General features: G+C 37.8%; 1 protein-coding gene across 1 annotated transcript in view; it reads left to right on the forward strand.

Moving 5' to 3' along the window:
• LOC126235760 (serine-rich adhesin for platelets) overlaps positions 1-16,580 on the forward strand; it is a 196,917-nt gene that overhangs the window by 149,605 nt on the left and 30,732 nt on the right. The window contains exons 13-16 of the mRNA XM_049944556.1: positions 231-380; positions 4,694-4,991; positions 10,775-10,962; positions 13,681-13,909. Coding sequence (XP_049800513.1) covers positions 231-380; positions 4,694-4,991; positions 10,775-10,962; positions 13,681-13,909 — 865 coding nt within the window. The remainder of the gene's footprint in view (positions 1-230; positions 381-4,693; positions 4,992-10,774; positions 10,963-13,680; positions 13,910-16,580) is intronic.

The raw sequence follows: 16,580 nt of genomic DNA on the forward strand, positions 1-16,580 counted from the left end.
TGTAACAGACTTTCAAACATATCCTTCTTTTTGGATTGGCAATATGTTCATGCTGCATTGTCACCCAACACAGTAGTAATTCAAAGCTTGTGATTGATAGTGGGTGTAGTCAAAGAAATGTTTTACTTAAATAGTGAACCAATTTACTGTCTGCAGTGCACAAAATACTGAATATGAGTATAAACATGAAAAGTAGCTAATTAAAATATTTAAATTTTTTTAATCTGCAGGTGAAAACCTGGTCTTGGGCAGATGATGATGAAGAGAATAATGATGATAATGATAATGAGCATGGTTTAGAATGGAGATCAGAAAACATGAGGCCAGCAGTGAGCAAACAAGAAGTGAAATACATTCCATGGGTGAACAAAAGTGAGAAGGTAGCCACCAAACATTTATAGATTCAAATTTGTTTTAAATCATAGCAACAGAATTTACTGCTTGTATTACAGAAATTATATTACCTCATGAGCACATAAATTCTCTCTCTCTCTCTCTCTCTCTCTCTCTCTCTCTCTCTCTCTCTCTCTCTCTCTCTCTCTCTGAAAAAAAATGTAAAGATTATGAAGGATACATGAAAAAAATATTATTGGTTTAGGAAAAGTAAATGGAAATACTTTTAAGAAAATATTAAATGGGTTTGCTCATAGACTAACTGGTAAACTAAAAATGCAGTAATAAGGGTAGGGAACTCGGTGATCATAAGAAAATTGTGTAGTTACAATGACATAAGCTATTAAAAAATTCTGATATTTGTAAATAAAGAGGAAAACAAATTATGGGACTTGAAGCATTATTTCACACTTATTTTAAAATTGTCATTACTTAATATTTGTTTTCCATCAAACAAGTAAAATATTCCTCCAGTCATAGTAACAGATTTCAAAAACTGTGCAGAGGTTAGTAATACTGTGGTGTGAATAATGTGTTGGATGTTGTCAGTTACGTCAGCTGTAGAGATAGTCTTACTGAAAAAGTCCATGTTTTGTTTGGTAATAAAGGAAGTTACAAAAGGGATCCACACTGATCTCAAATGCTGTGACTGTCAATGATCAAGGTCAATACATGAAGATCAAAATGTTGTGAGCAAAATATCTGACCAGAATACACAGTGCATTAAGTGACGTTTATGGTGAGTTAATAGTAGACCAGTGCACAGTTTCACATTTTGACTAATCACGTATGTGAGTGTCATGTAAGATCAACAGTGTCTCAAGACCAGGAAGGTGGTAAACGTCACCGGATGAACAAACTGTTAAACTTGTGACAGATGGTTGTCAAGAAGTTGTCATGTAGCACATGAAGAAATTTCTGAAGCTACAGGGCTTCCATCAACATCAGTGTTCCATGCTTTGACAAATCAGTTAAACAATAGAGAAATTTCATTGTAATGGGTTCTGCACTGAACAGAAGTGTAAATGGCCAGATGTTGCAACCTCGGTGGAATAAAGATATAACATTGAAAGTAAAGCTTTCTTGCGTAAAATTGTTTTTGTTGATGAAATGTGGGTTAGAGACTTTGAGCCAGAATTGAAATCACAGTCAAATGACCAAATAAATTTGTGTTGAACTCAAAGGTCAAACAAATGATGATCTTCGCTTATGATTCCAGTGGAGTCTTCATTATATTCATTACAGGTCAAGATCCATTTGGACATTATGTAACAGGAGTGTATTACCATTAATTCATTCAACAACTGAACAGAAAAATGGAAAAAAGAAAAAAGAAAACTGATACCAGTTGCTCAAGGTTTGGTCACTAACTTCATGACAATGCTTGCCTGCACAACACTGATGTCATAACTGACAAACAATGCAAACGTGGTTGGTAAGTGTTACCTCGTGGGCCCTATAGTCCTGATATTAATCTGCCAAACTTTGACTTATTCCCAGCATTGGAGCAACATATTCAAGACATCGCTATTCATCTCCGGAAAATCTTTCTGCCCCTTTTATCTAAGTCATTTGTCAGCTGAAAAAAGATGGCATGTTAGATGGAACTATGAAATTTCTCTAGTATTGGGACATGGTCATTGAGAAGCAAGGACTGTGAAGAGATAATGTCTAATAAACATGTAAATAACGAAATAAAATATTTGCATAATATGTGAAATGACTCTTGTGATGCAGTGAGACAAATAACAAGCATAAAAAAGAAAGAAAAAGAAGGAAACATTAAAGCAAAAATTTTAGGATTGCTACTCACCATAAAAATGACACATTGAGTTGCAGACAGGCACAGTGAAAAGACTGTTACAGATTTAGCTTTTGGCCAAAGCATTCTTCAGAAAAGAGAGAGCTCACACCTTCACACACGCAAGCATACCTCACGCACATGGTTGCCATCTATAGCAGCTTGGACCGTAATGCAGTGTCATGCTGAGTGGAAGTCTAGAGTGGGACAGGGAAGGTGGAGAGATAGCAGTGTACAGATGGAGGGGAAAGAACAACATTCTCTGGCAGTGTGTGCAGGGACTAGATGTAGGCATGACAAGACTGCCAGGTGCAGCATTGGGAGGCTGTGGGGCAGGGAGATGGGGGGGAGGGGGAGGGTGACCAAGAAAGGAGAAAGCAAGGAGGGGGAAAGAAGGGTGAGTGAGTTGGCAGGAGGCAGCACACAGTGAGGGTGAGGTGACATGGATAGGGAAGAGGTGAAGGGGACGGGGGGTGAAGATCGTTAAGTTGAAGGTGTGGGGACAGTAGGTTACTGTAGGTTCAGTCCAGGATAATTCCAGGAACAAAGAATGTGCTGTATGGATAAGGCCCATCTAGGATAAACCTGTGACGGTCACCAGTCAAGGTATGGCAGACGAGGGAAGAGTACTGACTCACAAACCATTAGCCTCATCACCAGTTGTAGCAACCTTGGCCACCTAGTGTACCAAGGTAACGATTGATATTCATGGACTGGGATAACAATTGTTTGTTTATTAACCGTGAATTAACTTAGTGCTGCTTCAGAGGATGGATGTCCATATTTGAGTACAACTGAATTGTCCTTCTGAGATGATTCCTAGCTATTATGAGGGTCCCACAAGCTGTGAGCTTGTGGGCAGTCAAGGCACAGCTCCCGTGAAGTATGGCCATCTGGGGTTGCTGGCAAGGAGTCCAGTGGCTGTGATCCTATTGAAGGCACATGGGATCTACCAGAGCAGCTGACAGGAGTGCAGTAGCTCTGATACTAACAAAGGCACGAGACAACTCTGTTTGATGGATAGCAGCAGCAGCAGGCATTGTGGTCTGAAACATAGGCTCGATGGCGGCTGGAGCTGAACGCTGTCAGGGGGCAGAATGGTGACCTAAATACCTATCACTGTGACCTGTGTGCCATGTATCAGTGTGGTTTGCAACCCCAGGCACTGTGGTGGCTGCAGGAGGCTTGATGGCAAACAGTCCAGTGACTCTTCTGTTGTGAAACAATCTCACAAGGTAAGGCAGGAGCAGTACCTGATCCATGAAGTATATCTGCAAGTTTATTGGCTGAATATGCAGGGGCCAGCCCTACATATACTACACTTACTGTTTCCGTGATTTGTTACCAATAGTGTAATCATACAGTAGTAGATTTCTTTGCCTATTTATGCAAAATAAGGTTTTTCTACATTTAGGTTCACCTACCAGTCCCTGCACAAATTATCCATTCTCTGCAGGTCTTCCTGCAGTTCACTACTGTCTTCTGGCATTGATGCCTTCTAATAGACAACCATTTCATCTACAAACAGACTTATGGAGCTTCCAACATTCTCCACCAGATTGTCTATATACATTGCAAACAGTAATGACTCTATCAGATGTGGAGTACTCCAGAAATTACCATTATATCTTTTAATTTTGTTCTGTTGAGAGCAATATGTCCAGTTCTATCTGCAGGGAATTCCCAAATCCAGGTAAAAATCAGGTCCCATACTTGGTAAGGTTGTATTTTGTGCTATAAAAAATAGTGTGGAACTGAGTCAGATACCTTCCTGGAGTCAGGGAACACAGCCTTAGCCTGGGCACTGGTGTCTTTGATGCTTTGGATCTCGTGGACAGTGAGAGCTGAGTTTTACAGAATCTCTGTTTGTGGAGGGCGTATTCAATTTTATAGAGGAGAATTTTGCTCTCAAAGAACATAATGCGTGAGCATGAAATACATTCCATAATTGTATAACAGGTTGACATCAGTGATATAGGACTGTAATTATGTGCATCTGTAATATAACCATTCTCGTAAACAAAAATGACGTGCTTTTTTCCCCCTTGCTAAGTATCCAGTGACCTGTGATAAACTGCTAGAAGGGGAACAACTTTGAGAACATGTTGATTACACTTGAGTTGGATCACCTTTCTTCTGTTAATTACCGTAGTTTGCTAGGAGTTCACATTTATTCATTAGGCAGTCAGTAACTAATTTGTCACTTTCTACACTGAATATCTTACACAAACTTAGATATGAAAAGTTTTATTGTGTGTCAAAAGAGCAAGCCATTAGATAGGTTCATGAAACACTTGACAATGTGCAGTCTTATTTTTTAAGGCCCATGCTAAAGCGTGTTCCATTTTCACCACAATTTATGTATCGTAAACACAGTAGTTTATTTTTCTAGGCCAGAGCTTTTCTCTGTGTCACTTTTCTTCACATATTTGTGACTGTAAAGATTTCACACTAATTTTCATATTTAAGTTTTTCTGATTATATTTTTCATTTTATCAGAATGACAAAGTGCCTGCCAAAGTAGTTCAAAATGAAAGTTCTGGAGGGACATCAGCCAAAAGGAAATTAAGTAGTGGCGATGCAAAGGGTACAAAAACAGCAAAAAGAGTGGCTCACTCTACTAGTCAAGATAAAAATCAACATGGAATCATTACAAAACGGCAGAAAAGGAACAGATGTACAGCAGGAACAAAAGAGGTCAGTCGACAGGTTCCTGCTCTTCCAGCGACTAACACTGCTAGTGAGACAGAAGGAGAAGATTTACCACTCAGTGTTTACAGCAGCAGATCTTCACCACGTAAGTAACTGTCCTCACATTTTTGCTGTATCAGTAACTTTGGAGAATATCTAACCAAAAAGTACTTATGGTTTCTTGATGTAATCCAAATAAGGGCAGCTTATCCGGCATTAGATTAAGATTTGTACAAAAGTTCTTACTTAAGTTATTAAGCATCTTCCTTAACATCTATTTCAACATCATTAACATTCGACTTTAATCATCTACTTACTGCCACATGCATCCTGTGCTAACTAAACGTCGTCTTTCTCTCTGTACTTGTCTTCACTTGCTTGCACGTATAAATAATGCTTTATGTGCAGCAAGTACTAAGAGTTGCTCTTGTCTAATCCTGAACAATTATTTCTATTTTAATTGTATTAAATACTTAAGTTAGTGCATCTGGTATGGCCTAACAATAACACTGTATTTATTTCACTCTATCCCTTTTCCTTTATTTGATGTGATACATGATGTGTATGGTATATTGATGAAAGCTTAATGGCTGTCAGTTGTGTAATCGTTTAATTCTTCTTTCTGGTGTGCAATGTCAGAATATACTTTGCCATATGAAGAATTGTATAGTGACCCTTTTGTGTAATTTTAAAAATGTACTGATTATTCTCTGGCATATCTAATCTGCAATGCAAATCTAAGTATACATACACTAGCTACCTGAACCAAAGGTTACTTCACCTGTAAAAATTAAGAAAGATGTTGGAGCATGTAAGATTAATTAGAAATGAAGTCTGAAATAAAACAGGCCTAGATCAGGAGGGAGCAAGAAGTAAAACTGATGAAGGAAAGAATTAAAATTCAGGAGACAAAAGTCAAATATTATGTGCAACATACATAGATGGACATGTATTTACTTATGTCTTTATGAATGTCTTAACATGATGCCTTTGTAATAGATTTGCTTCACAAATTTGGCTGTCTTTATAGACTCCTTGTATTGTGCTAATTTTGTAAAAAAGTTATCTACACACACACACACACACACACACACACACACACACACACAGTCTATTTATGACAAGAGATATGTATACAAGATGCTACCAGGAACAGTGCAAGCTACCTTAAGTCTGTATTCCCAAAAAAAATCCAGCCCAAGCCTTATCAGAGTTTGATCTATTACAAACAGTCAACCAGAACACCATCATAGCCAATATTAACATTGATGACGTACACTTCACTGCTCATACCAGTAACGACATAGACCAGCTTATATTCCAGAGTTTGGTGTAATCCTGTCTGAGGATGCATCTAGAGGATCGGTACCATCACAGTAATAATACATCATCTGTCAGTAGTAATGTTCTGCCAGATACTCAGTTTCCAAGGTGACATGATAAGACACTGCAATATTGGTTTTGCCAGTGATGGTTTTCTTACAATATGATATGGTACCACACCCCAAAAATCTTCCCAGGGAACTTACACAATCATAAGATGCAGGAGTGCATGGACCGGAGGAGCTGCCCCTGGCAAAGGCAGTAGGCCAATGTCCATGGACACCACTGTGGAAGGCCGAGGCAGGAAAAGGCTCATTGAGAGATAGTAGTCCTCATGAGACTGTAGGGTCTGTCGGGGGCAGAGAACCAAATGGTTGCTGATGAAGATAGTGGAGGCAAAGTTGATCTTGATGGTGCCACAGAAGTCTGTGGCAGAGGCCATGGTACGGCAGGCAGAGATCACCGTGCATATCCAGTTTGAGTGGCATCCTAACTGATGGACCCTACAGAAGGACGAGGCTCCAGCAATGATTTAAACCAGTAGTGGTCACAGCATATCCAAAAGGATGTGGTGAGGGTGGCCACGAAGCCACTCCATTGGGATGCATCCCTTGATCAGGGTGGACCTGTAAGTTTCTAGAAAGCTACACAGGGCATTAAATGTGTGTGACATCATTAACTTAGGAAACTGTGTTTTAAAGGTATGCATAAAGCTTTCCGCATGACAGTTGAAGGCCAGCTGTGAAGATTTGGTGGGAAGGTGTTGAATTCCATTAATCACAAAATTGCACGAAGTCATAGGAAGTAAATGCCATCCTGTTATCAAACACAAAGATGTGTGTGATGCCTTCAAGTGCAAAGACTTTTTCCAAGGCCATGATAGTAGTGGCAGTAATGACCTAAGACATGCAGAACACAAAAGGGAAGTGAGGAAAAGAGTCAATCATGACAAGGCATGTGGATTCCAAAAATGGGCCAGAAAAATCTAAATTAGTATGCTTCCGTAATTCACAGCATCGGTCCAGGAAGAGAACCACTCGAGATGCAGCTTGATGGACCTGACAGACCATGCCCACAATGTATGAGTCAGTATTCAGTCAGAATACATGTCATACCAAACTTTTCATGCGGGAGCAGGAGAAATCAGGATGTGGCATTGGTCCTCATCCGAGAACAACAGAACCCCCCTCCCCCGATTTAAGTGTAATGATGATGTCATGGCCAAGGGATGAAATTTTTGCCTGGAAGGCATGTCCAGCCACTATGTTGTACAGAGTGAAGAAGACAGCATAACATCAGATTCTTGCGGCTTGTAGCTGCAACAATGCACTTTAAGGGAAAGGTGGAAATGGCTGAAATCAGATCTGAATTGAGCTGGAAACACATTAATTTATGTTGGTCAAAGGCTGAATCAAGTCCCCTGGGAATTGGGACAGTGCATCTGCATTTGTGTATAACATCATAGCACAATACTTGATTGAATAATTACCATAAGGCAGTTAAAGCACCCAGCACTGTAGGTGGAGGGTGGTCTGGTCTGATGCCTGTGGTCACAGATGGTGAGCAGTGGGTGATGATCCATAACAATATGAAATTTCTATTCATAAAAGAATAATTTATGAATAAATTATAGTGAGTGCCTCCCGCTGTGTTTGAGGATAGTGTTGTTGAGAAGCAGGTAAGGTTTTAGAAGTGTATGTGATAGGGCGCTCAGGGCTGTAAGGATATATATATATATATATATATATATATATATATATATATATATATATATATGGGAGGGCTATGGCATTACTATGCGGGAGGGAAAGGGGACACGTCACTTGCAATTATGAGAAGTAAACCAGGGGTGTACACTGCTCAACACAATGCCTGCTTAAGGGAATTTTTTTGAAGCATGGTGATCCTCAGGAACTGTGACCATAATATTGTCAAGGTACGCAGCACACTTGGGATGCAGTAATTGGAAACTTCCGTAACAAAGGCACTTGATGATGTCCATAGGTCCAAAGATTTGTCTCTGCTGCCTACAGTGGAAGTGACTCTAAACTTAAGTGAGTTAATTGGTTTAGCAAAGACACAGAAGCGTTGGTGTTCAAAATTAACCTCGCAGGATGTTTGCCAGTGCATGTACATTTTCTGGGGTGTGTTTTGAGAAGTTAGCACTTCCATAGAGTGCTCACTCACATGGTCCTATTCTTTAGGTTAGCCTGTGTTGCAGCGGAAATGCTAAAACATACCTCTTTCCAGTATCTTCTTTTGCCATGATAAGTTGCTTGCTGATGGGGGTACATTCTGCGTGCATGGCAAAGAAAAAAAATGATACCTCTTTCTGTGTAGCCAATCACCACTGGTGTTGTTATTTACATGACTGCCTTGGCCATGGTGCAGGTGAAGGGTGTTCCAGAGGTATAGTGACGTTCTACACAACCAGTGCTGGAGAGCTGACTGCTGCAACATCATCTTCCTTCATGGATACAGTTTGGGCTTCTGGGCAGTTTCACAGATTTGAGCTATTCACATTACTTCTGCCAAAGGAGGATTTGATTTTCTCATTGCATGGTTTCTCACGTCAAGCTGTGCATAAGCGACACAAAATGGCTGATAAGGAGTCCATGTTGTTCTGCCCACACAAACATTTGTAATTTCTACCTAATCCCTGGAGATTGACAGCCACATATGCATGAAATTGATTGAGACACATTTTTCACTGCTAGAATTTTTGCAATAAAAAGAGAATGTTCTAGGCACTTCACGTCCTTCAGATTTATTAATGGCTCTAGTTTTTGTATTAGATGAAACAGTCCAGGATTTATATGTAAGAATGTGGTCTTTTGTCCTTCCATATCAGAAATTTGACAAGCTGAAAAATATAACTACAGCAGTAAGCATTCTGCTCATCACATTGTTTGTTGACTGGTGAAAAGGCTGTAAACATTCCTGCTACAGTCGCTAATGCTTACACTGCCTATAATATAGCCATAATCAGCACCTGATAGATTTATGTGATTGGTGTTAGAAGATGCCATAGTTTCCTCTATGGTTGAAAAAACCCATGCTCTCAAATAACTACAAAAATTTTAAAAGTGTAATCTACATCCATTACAGTTCCTGTCCTTGTTGCCACTTCTGTAGAAGGTGATCTGCACACAGAGTTAATGGAGTTATTCACAACAAGTTATATACACTGTCTGTCCTAAAAGTTCTGGGACTGATTTTACTTGTGACATGTAAGTGACATCAGTGTAGTAAGTAAAGTGGCAACTTAAAGTAATCACTGTAAACAACAGATATGCATTCAGCCAGTCAGTTGTGAGTAGGCAGAGTCAAGAAGTGAACATGTGACGGTAGCATGTCAACGACACAGTGTTGCAGAACTCTTAAATTGTGTATTCAAGACATTCTACAGAATGTTGTGAAGAAAAGTAAAGTGCATGTAAAGATTTTTCTGCACACCTTGAATGCTTGAACAAAAAACACCACCACTTGTATGTCTGCAGAGACTTGATTGAAGTGAAAAATGCAGACAATTCTTTTGTGGGAAAAAATCACAATGAGTGGTGAGGCCTGATTTTATCAATATGAATAAAAGGACATAGTGTAGAACTGGTCTGCATTGTTTCACAAAGACCAAAGGAGGTACGAATGTGACATGCAATGTAACCAACATCCCAAAGATGGATTTCTCTGAACATTTTATGTGGTCATATGAACAATCTGTCCATTTTATTCAGGTGGGTGGAGACTATGTAGAAGACCTGAAGAATTAAAACCACCGATCTTTTGTCTACTTTTTATTGTGTAGTCTTAAAACTTTTGGGACTGATGCTGTCACAGCTAGGAACAGTGCAAGCCATCTTAAGTTCACATTCTCAAACAAAGCGGTATCAGTGTTCTGTCTGCTAGAAATAGTCCACCAGAGCAACATTGTAGCACATTCAGTAACATTTGTGGTGTGCTCTCCACTGCTTAGGGTGGTTTTGGACCTTCCTATATGCTAGAGTCTGGCTGTCTTCGAGAACAGCATCATCCATGTAGTGGCATCACAGTGGTTGATAGAAATGTTGTACCAGTTATTCAGTTTCCATGGTAAAATCAGGAGGCACTACTACAGCTATATTAGTTGGAGAAAATCACACCTGATAACTTCTCGAGATGTGCTTTAGAGATTTCATATTTTTGATCATAGTGTTGTCTTTATCTGGTGATAAATCTCATAACTATACATCGCCATTCTAAGAAATCATCATACATTCTGCTGGCTATGACATATAAGATAGCTCTCCTCGAAAATAATTCTGTCTGCGCTGGCAGCCAGAATGCATAAGGAACTAGACAGTTGTAGGTTGTATTCTGGGAATCAAAAGGTACACTTCCCTTGTGTTATAAACATCTTTGTTGTATTTTATTATTTTTATTTAAAAAATCAAATTTTGTTAGTAATTATTTAAATTTCACCATGATTGGATACATTTTAGCATTTTCATAATTTCTGTTTTTTTTTTTTTTTAAATTGTGTAATATTCAGGATTTTCTAAACAAAAGTTTGTTTTTTGTTTTTTGCAGCACCCTGTTTGCTGACAGCTTCACACTTAAATACAGACAAGCAGCGTGTTCTGACTGCATCAGGAGGTTTGTTTTATGCTGGCACTCTGAGTGCAATCCGTCCACCTGATGTATATGGTGTGACTTTGGATGGAGAACGTGGGAACCGTCAGCATATCTATAGCCGGGAGGAAGTGCTGAAGGATGCGGTGAGTTGCAAGAGCATCCTACTGCTCAGCAAAACTATTTATTTAAATAGACACTTCACAATGCTGCCTTTGTGAAACTATTTCACCCTGTTAAATGAGTATGCAGCACAGTCAGTGATACATCATCATCAGATATTCATCACTTTTTCATCTAATTATTAAAGGACATATTTACAGCCTTTAATTTGTATTTTAAGTAAATAATTTCATTCAGCTCTTTTTTTCCATTAACTTGATAGTACAACAAAAGAATTGGTAGTGATACTGTATTGTTTCATGATGTAATGACTCATTCATAAATTTACATAAAATTTCATTCAGCCATTAATACAGCATCGAAAACTGGAATATTTCTGATGAGCTTTTGGTTAAATATTTAACATAAAAAACATGAAATGTTGCCCTTAATGATTTAAAATATGTATTATGTAGCAGTAATTGTCACACTGTATGTTGGACTCTGAAAGTTCAAGTGAGCTATGGCATGACTATTCCCCAGAAAATTCAAAATTGTTCATTATAAATATAAGGGGTCCATCAGTGTCCAAAATATGAGGTGACAATGTGTTTGCACTGACTCACTCATGTATCAAAATTAGAAAATCCCATTTTCCTTAAAATGTGTCTGTATACTAGAAAGATAGGTATTTTCCTCTGAAATCTCAGTGTTTATCAGGCTTCTCATGTTAGGTTAAGATTTAGTGTGATTGATTGAACAGCATGCCAAGTGCATTAAAGGCCTTCGTCGTTGTCAAAAAGTTGTAGCAGGGCTATTTGAAATTAGTGAAATTAGTTTCTTTTTAAGTCCAGGTTATTTACTGTTGTTTTTCTTCAGTACTTGAAAATAGACAGGAGTTTTTCAGTAATTAACTAGTTTATCCGTGAGGGTATGTAGTTGTTACATTGAATTTTCCTGTTGGTTTCTTTCTGTGGTTTCTTAGCCTTTTGTGGACCTTATCATATTCTTTTCAGAGCAGAGAGAGAGAGAGGGAGAGAGAGAGAGAGAGAAAGAAAGAAAGAAAGAATGTGAAATATGTGCATTTTGAAAGATTATTGTTTTTAATAATGTGCTTTCTACTCTCTTTTATGGGCTGTTGGTTGTCACTTCTTGTTTGCTGTTACTACAACTATTACTGCTACTACTGTTACCACAACTATCACTTTATTGCAAATGATTATTGTGTTTTTTCCCCAGTTAAGTGTACAGTTTGCGGTAAAGATAGGAAGGAAATGTAATAAAGAATTTTTTTATCAAAATTGACTGTTTTCGATGTTGTTACTACCATACATTTCACTAACAGTACAAGTTCATAAGTTATGAACTGATATTATATTCATTGCATTTATTTTTCACTACATTCAATCATAAAATGCTGCTTACCATTTTACTATGTAGCTGAGCATAATGTATTGTTTGTTTTATGTAGCTGAAGTAGTATAGTCGCACAAATAGTATAAGATGCACAGGTGGCAAATTAATGTTATACCTTACCTTCGAAACTAGAGTGCAATTTTTGTTCTTCATTGTTGTTTTCAGATCTTCAAAATTGATGTAGTACTCCCAATGTTCCAATTGTATATGTGTGAAAATTTTCAAATTAATTTGCTTGAAAATTCAGGTTCTTTCAGAAAAATAAGTGAATATGGTAAACTAAAATTTGTCACCATGCAAAAACTTTTTTTTATATAATGGTAAGTACATACAGTTTTCTGTTAAGATCAATTACAAAATTAAATTAGATCATGTATTAAAAACACAGCAATGCTATCAGCAGAAATAATTTGAAAAGAGATTAATTTTAAAAAGTAATGTGAACAGTGGATTTTAGCCAAAATGAAATTAGTTCACACGGAAATGCTGCATTTACTTATCTTGGAAGTTCATAATTTATTTGGAAAGAACTGTAACTGCCATAAATAGTACTTAAAACTGAGTTTTCACTTAAGTTTGTACAAAAGCTATTGATTCTTCACAAATGTTACAGAAGAAACAATTATTTCCCCAGCTGCCTTCTTTTGTTGCCATTGTCTTGTATTCTAGTATGCAGATTTCCGTTGTGTCTCTGATCTTCCTGTTCAGCAAAGGAAAATTACAGTTTGTGCCATTCTTGAAAAACTTTTCTTCAATGTAGTACAAAAAACAGCCTCAAGAGTTGAATATTATATTATCAGTATTTGTTGCAACTGTACTGTTTCTTCATGGCTGAGGGGGAGTTTGCTATTAACCTTGAGGCTGATCTCAAAATATTTTTTTTCCCAAAATAAAGGGATTACCCTTGTCATAACATGAAATGTCTGTCATCTGTTTGTGTTCCCACTGTTTTCCCAGATATTCTTTACTTTTTTAAAATTAAGTCACTACTATTCAATCATAACACATAAACAACATGAATTGATTCTACCAAAATTTCCAGAATGAAATTTTCACTCTGCAGCAGAGTGTGCACTGATATGAAACTTCCTAACAGATTAAAACTGTGTGCCTGACTGAGACTCGAAGGTCCCGAGTTAGTCCCAGTCTGGCACAAAGTTTTAATCTGCCAGGGAGTTTCCTACCAAAATTCCTAATCAAAAATTTGACTGCTGTTTCTGGTGCCCTATAGTATGTGATTAGTCTCTTTTTACAAAGTTCAAAACTGGGTAGCATGACTTATACTTCTGTTTGATAGGATAATTCTAATTGTTTTCTTTGTAAGTGATAGAAAATGTCTGCTGCAGATCCTAGAGGTGCGGCTGTCCAGCACCGCGGACCTTCCTCCTGGTACTCGATTGTGTGCCTATTGGAGCCAACAGTATCGTTGTCTCTACCCAGGCACTGTGGCACAACCATCCAGTCCAGACCCTGAGCTCGATCGACAATTTGTCAGCGTTGAATTTGACGATGGTGACAATGGTCGTATCAACATAGATGATATAAGATTGCTGCCACCCGACTACCCCGTTGTTGGTGAGTTCCACTAAAAGAATAAAATGCATTTGTTCTTATTCTTATACCTTTTCCTTCCAAGAAGAGTGGATAACTGATATCATAAAAAGGAGGAAACTAATGAAAGATGCATTAAAAATAATATTACCTATTTAGAATTGGCACAGAGTATTTTGTATTCACTGTGGTGAAAGTTGTTGCACCAAGTTTCTCATGTCATAACGATTCTTGCATGACATAGTTGACAGAGAAACCGTTTCTTGTAGTTGGGTACCAAACAGTTTTGTAAAAACCTGCTACTGGAACTCGTAGGGTAATAGTAGTGTCACCCACAATGACCAACTTATACAGACTAAAGATCAGTTTTTACTGACAAACTTCACATTGTTGAGAGAGCATTTAGTTAACCAGTAGTCTGTAAAGACTTTAATTTCTTGGAGCTTTTTGAAACTGTTGTACCGCACACGCACACGCGCTCACAAGAACATGCTGAAAAGTTTATCAGTGAAAGAAATGTTATTGGCATTCTAAAAGCTTTATAAGCATAAAATAAATGTTATTAACATTCTACATCTTTATTTTTTCAAGTCTACATATTTATTTCTCATAGTCACCTCACCAACAAACGCATTTCTTCCAACGAGAGACCAGATTTTTGAGACCATCAGTGAAGAATGTTTGACTTTGTTGACGGAGCCACATCACTGCAGCTTGCACCGCTTTTTATCACTATCAAAGTGCAGTCCTTGAAGGTGTTCCTTCAGTTTTGTAAACAAATGGAAATTAGATGGGGCCAAGACAGGACTTCATGGAGGATGATCAGCGACTGTGAACTCAATGCATTGGATTGTTTCACATGTCACTGCACTCGTGCCTGGTCTGGCATTTTCATGCTGAAGGAGAGGGCACTCCATTGTGGATGAACTCTTAGAGTTTGAAACTCTATTACAGCATTCTCTTTCTCATTCACCAACATAGTTAAGTTAGGCACTTCCATGCTACAGGCTGCAATTAGCTCTCTAGTGGCAGAGGGCTTCAAATATGTAGACCTGAAGAATAAAGATGCAGAATGTTAATAACATTGTTTTATTTAAAAAGCTTTAATAGTTTTCAGCATAAAAATTTTGGAGGCATTACTGTAAAGTATGCCCCCACATTTAGATGGTTTTCTTTTTTTAAAAAATTTTTATTTGCTCATTATCATAACTTCTGATTTTACTTGAGATGATTCCTATTATTTAGTTACTTCAGAAGTTATAATCAGGTTGAAGTTAAATGAAAGATGACAACAGCACTATCATGAGATTTTATGTGCTGCTTTGTAAACGTGCAAAGATCGCAAGTCTTGAGATTCCAATTGATATTGCCCTTATAGGTTTGCAAAATTCTTGGTAACCACTGAAGATTTTCTCTAATCCCATAAAGTGCTAGAGCATATAAAACAGGGACAGCCAGAATTCTGCATATACATGGTGCTCTTGTTCACAAGCAGGTTTCTGTCACCTGGCTGTACAAGTCACCTACTATTAAGCGACGCTGTCTGTGTGGGAAGAGGGGGAAACTGCAATCGCACCACATTTAGATGGCAATGCAATCACACAAGGAACCTGAATGTCCAGACTGTGACTTGGTTTCGTATTTCATAACAACATAGGTCACGAACAAAAAAAGTTCAGTATTATTTGTTTTTGGCTCACTGAAGAAATAATAAAATTTATTCTCATGCAAACTGCCAGCATATGGGCAGATGCAGACAATTTCACATATTTTTGTCACTCGGGCTACCACATAATTGTGACTGTTTGTTTCATAATCAAAAGAAGTCTATAGCGCACATATATTGATGAAAGGTTTATCTCAAGTTTGCAACCTCATTATGGAGATGTGGAAACTCTTCTGGAGTAAAACAGTGTAGAATTCCTGGATGGTTTTTTCAAAGAACAACTTGTCTTTTAAACTGGAATTTAATCACAGATCAGTTGATTCCATTTGGAGATGTACAGGAGTTCTTTAAACTGAAACAACAAACAGTCTCAAAAACAGATGTAAGGTTGGCTGTGTCCTCAAAATATGTAGAAAATTATTTATGTAATTCTTTCAGTGCCACAATGAATTCTTCAAGATTTGTTTTCTTTAACGCCAGTGATTTCAGGAAAATGGATAGCATTTTTGTCAGCCGTGCCTCTTCCACAATGCAGTTTCCTTTATAAATGCATCCCAAACAAATCAGTAATACGTTGTTTCTCACTTTGAGACACCTGTAATCCATTTTGGATGTTATAATTTTGTTTCCTGCTTTCCTTTTCCTTCCAGAAACTCAACAGTGGCGTGTCTTAAATAAAAAAATTGTTCCAGGCATATCCTTGGCGTAACAAAAGTTCTCAGCCATAAAATATAATGTCTCCATACTCTTTGTTCAGTTCCAACAAAAACTGTACACAACTGACGATTCAATAATCCGTACAACTTATGAATATTTACTGTTCATACCACCAGTTCCATGACATGCTTCATGTGTGCTAATTTAGCACCAATTTGCTCTTTCACTGTCAACTAAATCCTCAAATTATTTTTGCATTGTTCTGTAATGCCTGCAGTACTCATCGATTATGTGACTGTATAATATACATTAAGAATTCTCATCCTTCCCTTCTGTAATTCCCATTCATTTTTAAAGGTTGGGACCGTAGAT

The sequence above is a fragment of the Schistocerca nitens genome, chromosome 2 (assembly GCF_023898315.1).
Source record: "Schistocerca nitens isolate TAMUIC-IGC-003100 chromosome 2, iqSchNite1.1, whole genome shotgun sequence".
Lineage (NCBI taxonomy): Eukaryota > Metazoa > Arthropoda > Insecta > Orthoptera > Acrididae > Schistocerca > Schistocerca nitens.